Source organism: Chiloscyllium plagiosum, chromosome 5, assembly GCF_004010195.1.
Source record: "Chiloscyllium plagiosum isolate BGI_BamShark_2017 chromosome 5, ASM401019v2, whole genome shotgun sequence".
In the NCBI taxonomy this organism is placed as follows: Eukaryota; Metazoa; Chordata; class Chondrichthyes; order Orectolobiformes; family Hemiscylliidae; genus Chiloscyllium; species Chiloscyllium plagiosum.
The window spans coordinates 68243247-68249546 of NC_057714.1; the positions used below are offsets into that span (position 1 = coordinate 68243247).

General features: G+C 40.1%; 1 protein-coding gene across 8 annotated transcripts in view; it reads right to left on the reverse strand.

Moving 5' to 3' along the window:
• akap9 (A kinase (PRKA) anchor protein 9) overlaps positions 1–6300 on the reverse strand; it is a 261473-nt gene that overhangs the window by 53078 nt on the left and 202095 nt on the right. For 6 of the 8 annotated variants that reach the window (XM_043690268.1, XM_043690265.1, XM_043690267.1 and 3 more), the window contains 3 exons: positions 4675–5688; positions 4226–4393; positions 3415–3681 (listed from right to left, as the gene is read on the reverse strand). In XM_043690268.1, the coding sequence (XP_043546203.1) occupies positions 3415–3681; positions 4226–4393; positions 4675–5688 (1449 nt within the window). The remainder of the gene's footprint in view (positions 1–3414; positions 3682–4225; positions 4394–4674; positions 5689–6300) is intronic. The other 2 variants (XM_043690272.1, XM_043690271.1) reach the window with 2 other exon arrangements.

The following is a 6300-nucleotide window of genomic DNA, read 5'->3' on the forward strand; positions in this document are numbered from 1 at the left end:
CCCCTCTGGTCGGACAATCTACATACGGAGTTAGAAAAGCTTCCTGGACACACTGCACAAACACCACCTCATCCAATCTACTTGATCTAAATAGCTTCCAATCAATATTTGGGAAGTTGAAATCGCCCATGACGACTACCCTGTGGGTTCTGCAACTTTCCAAAATCTATTTCCCAATCTGTTTCTCCACATCTCTGCTGCTATTGGGGGGCCTATAGTAAACACCCAACAAGGTGACTGCTCCATTCCTATTTCTGACTTCAGCCCATACTACCTCCAAAGGCAGATCCTCCTCGAACTGCCTTTCTGCAGCCATTATACCATTTCTAATTAGCAACGCCACCCCCCCTCCTTTTTTGCCACCCCCCTCATCCCCCTGCCAAATTAGTTTAAACCCCCCCGAAGAGTGCTAGCAAACCTACCTCCCAGGATATTGGTGCCCTTCTGGTTCAGGTGCAACCCGTCCTGCTTGTACAGGTCCCACCTTCCCCAGAATGCAGCTCTTCTGGCTGCACACCCTCCCCCTTAAGGATTCTGAAGACACGGTTCGAGACATCTCGGACCCTGCCAGCCAAGAGGCAACAAACCATCCGAGAGTCTCGCCCATGTCCACAGAACCGCCTGTGCGTCCCTCTAACTATAGAGTCTCCTATAACTAGCGCTGTCCTCATCTCCCCCTTTCCCTTCTGAGCCTCAGAGCTGGACCTCATGCCAGAGACCCAGTCACTGCAGCTTACCCCTCAGCCTCCGATGCTCCAGAGAAAACAGCCCCAGCCTGTTCAGCCTCTTTGAGGGATAGAAATAGTTCATTTAAAAAAAAAGTTGTATCTGATCAGGTATAATCTAAATGGTACAGCATGCTTGACAGTCTGAATGGTTTACTCCAGTTCCTGTGTTTGTTTTTTTTAAAATAATTCAAAGTTGGCAGCTTTAAAGGAAAGGTTTTCATTTTCTCTGTCACCTAACAGGGTAAAAACAAGGACTGCAGATGCTGGAAACCAGATTCTAGATTAGAGTGGTGCTGGAAAAGCACAGCAGTCCTGGCAGCATCCGAGGAGCAGGAAAATCGATGCCCCGGGCAAAAGCCCCTCACCAGGCTCCATTCCTGATGAAATAGAACCTGATGAAGGGCCCCCGCCCGAAACGTCGACCCTCCCGCTCCCCAAACGCCGCCCAAACCGCCGTGCCCCCCCAGCACCACTCCAATCTAGAATCTGCCACCTAACAGCCAACACGGTTTCTAACTGCACTGTTGTGTTCTGACATAAATGTTATCTGAATCTTTTTGTGCACACTATAAGCATAATTGCTGAATTTACTAAAGTCAGTAGAAAGCTTAAGTTCTCCGAAGGCAGTCTGGAGAAAGCTATCAAATGGTTTTCTGTGTGGAATCTCTCAGTTTGAATATCTTCAAGTACCAGTTTTGTTGATGCATTATTTAGTCCAAACAGTTTAAAAAACAGGACAAAGACAAGAGTTCCTATTGCAATAAAGAATTCATGAATCCACAGCATGTAAATATGTATAAATGTTTGAAAACATGCATTAATCAATTAGAGTTATCAGCGGATAGTTACGCAGCCATTTATAGCATGAAAACATTCATAACCCCTAAGGTGGGCAGTGTAATTACACCAAACGTTACGGGGGGGGGAGAAGAAATGTTGAAGGGGGAGCCTCTGAAAGCCACCACCCACCCCCGGCACTCCGAAATCCCCACCCTGTCTGCCAGCTCCTCCCCTGCCATTGGGGGCAGCATGCCAATCATCCCGAACCACACTCATGCCACCACTCCGAAAAACTGCACCCGCCGTCACAGCAATGCTCAAGCAGACACCGCTGCGACCCAGTGCACACACCATGCAGGTGCCCAAATTCTATTCCTGTCCCCCCCTCTCTCTTCCACCTCTTCGACCACTAGACTGCACAATAGACATGCTTGACTTGTGAAAGGATCAGGAATGAGAGGGCATAGATTTAAAGTTAAGGTGTACAAGAAACACCTTTTTCACAAGTGGTTAAGATTTGGAATGCACTGCCAGAAAGTATGGAGAAGGCCAATTCAATGGAAGCATTCAAAAGAGAACTAGATGGTTATTTGCAAAGGAACAAAATGAAGAGTTGCAGAGAGAAGTGGTATTAAGTAAGCAGCTGATTTAGAAATCTGGCATAGACATGGTGGGTTGATGGCTTCCTTCGATTTGAAACAATTTTTTTTTGATACTCAAGTGCAAATTTCAGATCCTGAAATGAGATAAGAACATGTTTTTCTAATACTGCTAATAAAATTTGCTTCAAATATGTTTAGTTTTATAATCACTGGAATATTTGTGACTATTTTACAATGCATATCTTCCACCGAAACATAGAAAATAGGAGTAGGCCATTGAGTCCATCGAGCTTGTTTGCCAATCAACATGACCATAGCTGATCATCTATATCTATGTTATACTCTCATTCTCTCCCTATACTCCTTGATTCCTATAATGACTTGAAATCTACTTTTTTCTGAAATATAGCCAGTGCCTTGCCCTCCACAGTCATTCATGTTGAAGAATTCCATGGGTTTACCACTTTCTGAATGAAGACATTTCTTCATATTTCAGCATTAAATATCCCAGACTGTGAGCCCTGTCCAAGACTAACAAGAGAAAACTTGCCAAACCTGTTGAACTGCTCTAGGGCTCAGCTGCACGCATAACATGAGAAACATAAAAAACAAAGAACTGTGGATGCTGGAAATCTGAAACAGAAATGCTGGAGAAACTCAGCAAGTCCAATGGCATCGGTGAAGTGACAAACAGAGTTAACACTTCAAGTTGTGACAAGTCCAGTTCTGATGAAGGGTCACTGGACTCGAATGTTATTGAACACCATTTGCAACTTAGCCACCTAAGGAGATTTTTGGACTGGTGATCAAAGGCTTGGTTAAGCAGAAGATTTAAGAAGTGTCCCAAATGAGGGTGGAAGGACAACAATATTGAACAGGATGTGGGTTTGAAGGTTTGAAACCATTGTTGGAGCAACAGAAATTGGGGATTTGCAAGAGATCAGAATATTGAAGTGCATAGGGGATCTCACAGTGCAACTCTCACTATGCTGGAATAAATAATCCAATGTCAACGCTTTAACCTGTTATAAATGCAACAGCTTAAACAAAATTGTTCAACTGCTTAAACAAAATTACTGGGTAAATTCTGACATTTGTACATTCATTACTGAAATTTCTGTAACCAGTCTTGAGCTGTTAATCACTGTTTTGAGAGAATGATATTCTTCTCTCAGTGTATTCATTTGTGTTGTGCGGTACTTTATCAATGCTTCTATTTCAGCAGAATATTTAGCTTCCAGTTTGGCTATTTCTACACCATGGAGTTCTTGTAGTTGATTAAGTTCTTCAAAGCTTTGACTTACTTTTGTAATTTCCTCTGAAGAACTAATATATGATTTACAATTAGTTTGGTCTTCTACATTTGTGGTTGATGTTGCTCCAGTAATATCAGAAATCAGTATTTTGCTTTGGACTGCAGAGTCTACCAGGCTTTTTACTGGTCTTTCTTTGATAATGCATTTTTGAGGAGTTTGTTCTTCATGTTCCAAACTGATGCCTTTCTCTTTGCCTAAGGCTTCCTTTGCAATGTTGAAGTTTTCCTGAAGATTTATTATAGTTAATGCTTTTGCCTAAATAAAAGAAAGGCAGTTCAGGTTTTTAACACATTTTTGGTTTGCTGTCAGCAGATTTCCCAGGCAATTTTCTGGATCCTGGCAACTAATCAGATTTAAAGGCACATTTTCTGAATTATACAATATCACACTTTGAGAGGACCTGTGCATTTGTACAAATACAAAGGATTTTAAAAAGTAAATATCCCTCTTAATTACAATAAAGAAATCCAATCTGTAATTATGAGCTATCACTTTTTAAAATGTTCTAGAGATAAACTGTCTCAGCTATTAACAGAAGTTGATAATCCTTTTCCTCAAAAGCAGAATCAAATTGCAAGATAGTACGGATCTTAAAGTTTATATATTACAACATATATAACAATACTGAAGATTGCATCAAGGACCAAGAGATGCAAGACAAAGATGACGACAGCAAGAGCAAAATAATGATGGGGAAACAGCAAGAGGAGAAAATCACCTTGCTGAGTACATGAACTATATCACCCTTGGGCTGCACAACAAAAAACTGTTTCTTAATATAAAAATGGTAGTTTTTTACCTGCAAATCTTCTTTGAGTTTCTCAGTCTGGTTTCTGTAGTTGTTTAATTGTTCTTTAGTTTCTTCAGCTTCAGCTTTAACTTGTTCCAGTTCCAAAGTCAGGGCAATTATTGAGGTGGCACCTTGTTGAACAGGATTTATTAAACGTGAAACTTGCTCTTGATCAGCCTGCAAGGCAAAATTATGAAGCGTTATCAGCGCTGTACAATGAATACTTCAGCAGAGTTCTGGATGACGAAGTTTTTTCATACTAAAAGGTTAACGATGAAATAAATTATGCTCAGTAATTATAATCTCTAAATTTGACTGGATTTACCTAGCCATGAAGAAACTCTTTACAGTTTGTCAGGTAATAGTAAACTGGTGTTATGAATCTTGCTTAAAACTATTCTTGGCAAAGCAGCACTGTACAGTTAATAATAACTAATTAATAGCTAGGTTATATTTACAATTAATGATGTTGAAATCTGTCTTCCACTATCTTGTTCTTTTGTTTGTTCTTTCTTCTCTTCCATCATTTGATGCAACTCAATTAATTTCTCTTCTTTTTCTGTGGCTTCTTTTCGAGTAATTGAAAGCACTTTCCTTTCCATTTCAAGTTCTTTTTGGAGATCAATTAACTGCTGTTGCACCTCAGTTAACTGCTCTCTTAACTTGATTAATTCTTCTGTTTGGTGTTCAATATTTATCATGCCTTGTTGCTCTGGAATTATTTGATTGGTATCTTTGGAGTCTACTGGCCACATCTGTGTTTTTTCTCCTTCCTCTAGATGCTCCAAAGGTGATGCCTCCATTCCAATTGAAGTAGTATCTGTTTCTTTAATTTGACCCCTTCGTTGTTCAACACATATCCTTATTTGCTGTTGCACTGCCTTTAACTGTGCTTCGCTCACTAGAATTGTTGCTACTTTTTCCCTTACAGCCTCTTCCAGAGTGAGTATTTGGTTTTCATGTTCTTTAGTTTTAGTTTGGGCTTGATCCTTTAGGCTTTGTATTTGAAGGTAACATGAATCCAACTCTTTCTCTTTCTTTTCAATGGTTGCTTGCAATTCCTGAATTCGGAATTCCACACTACTGATGGAATCTTGAACGCATTCTAGAAAAGTATCTTTTTTCTCTGCTTGGATTTTTATCAATTCTAAGCCCTGAGATTGCAACATTCTGTTTTGTTCTAGTTTCTGCTGTGTAAATATTAACTCTTCATTTAGCTTATCTATTTGTTGCTGCAGCAGCTCTTTTTCTTCCATCACCTTGTCAAGCTGAAGTTTCAAATTTTCTGCATCTTCAGAAGGAACTAATTCCAATGGTGTTACATTTGTCAGTTCCAACTGCAACTTTTCTATTACTTCATTTAACTGTTCAACCTCTTCCTCATGATACTTTTTTAGGCGCTGTTGATCACATTTTAGGAATTCTATTTGGGCTTCCAGTTCTTTCATATGTTCGTTCTTTTTCTGAGTCATCTAAAAGATAAAAATCATTGACACAATTACATAGACTTTTATATAATTCTAGAAATTCTATGATTTTAAAAGTATTTTAGTTTCTCTTGTTTTTTTTTTCATCCATGTTACAGAGCTGTGAATTTCCCAAGCACTGCTAATTCTATGTAACCTGAACGTCCTCTGTAATTTCATTTGCATATTTTGCTTGCTGCGTTCATCCCAAACCCATTAATTCTACCTTTTCTTCCTTCTGTTGGGGCCCTTCTCATGTGTTTCCTCTGAATCTCAGACTCCCCTGTTCTCAAAATAGCAATCCATAACACAGGAGTTGGCCATTCAGCACAATGAGACTGCTCCACGATTTAGTACAATCTTTGCTGGTCAAATACTTCAATGCCCTTTTGCCAGACTATTCCTATAACACTGACATTTTTTACAAACCCACCGACTCCCACAGCTACCTGGATTACACCTCTTCCCACCCTACCTCTTGCAAAAATGCCATCCCCTATTCCCAATTCCTCCGCTCCCAGGAGGACCAGTTCCACCACAGAACACACCAGATGGCCTCCTTCTTTAGAGACCGCAATTTCCCTTCCCACGTGGTTAAAGATGCCCTCCAACGCATCT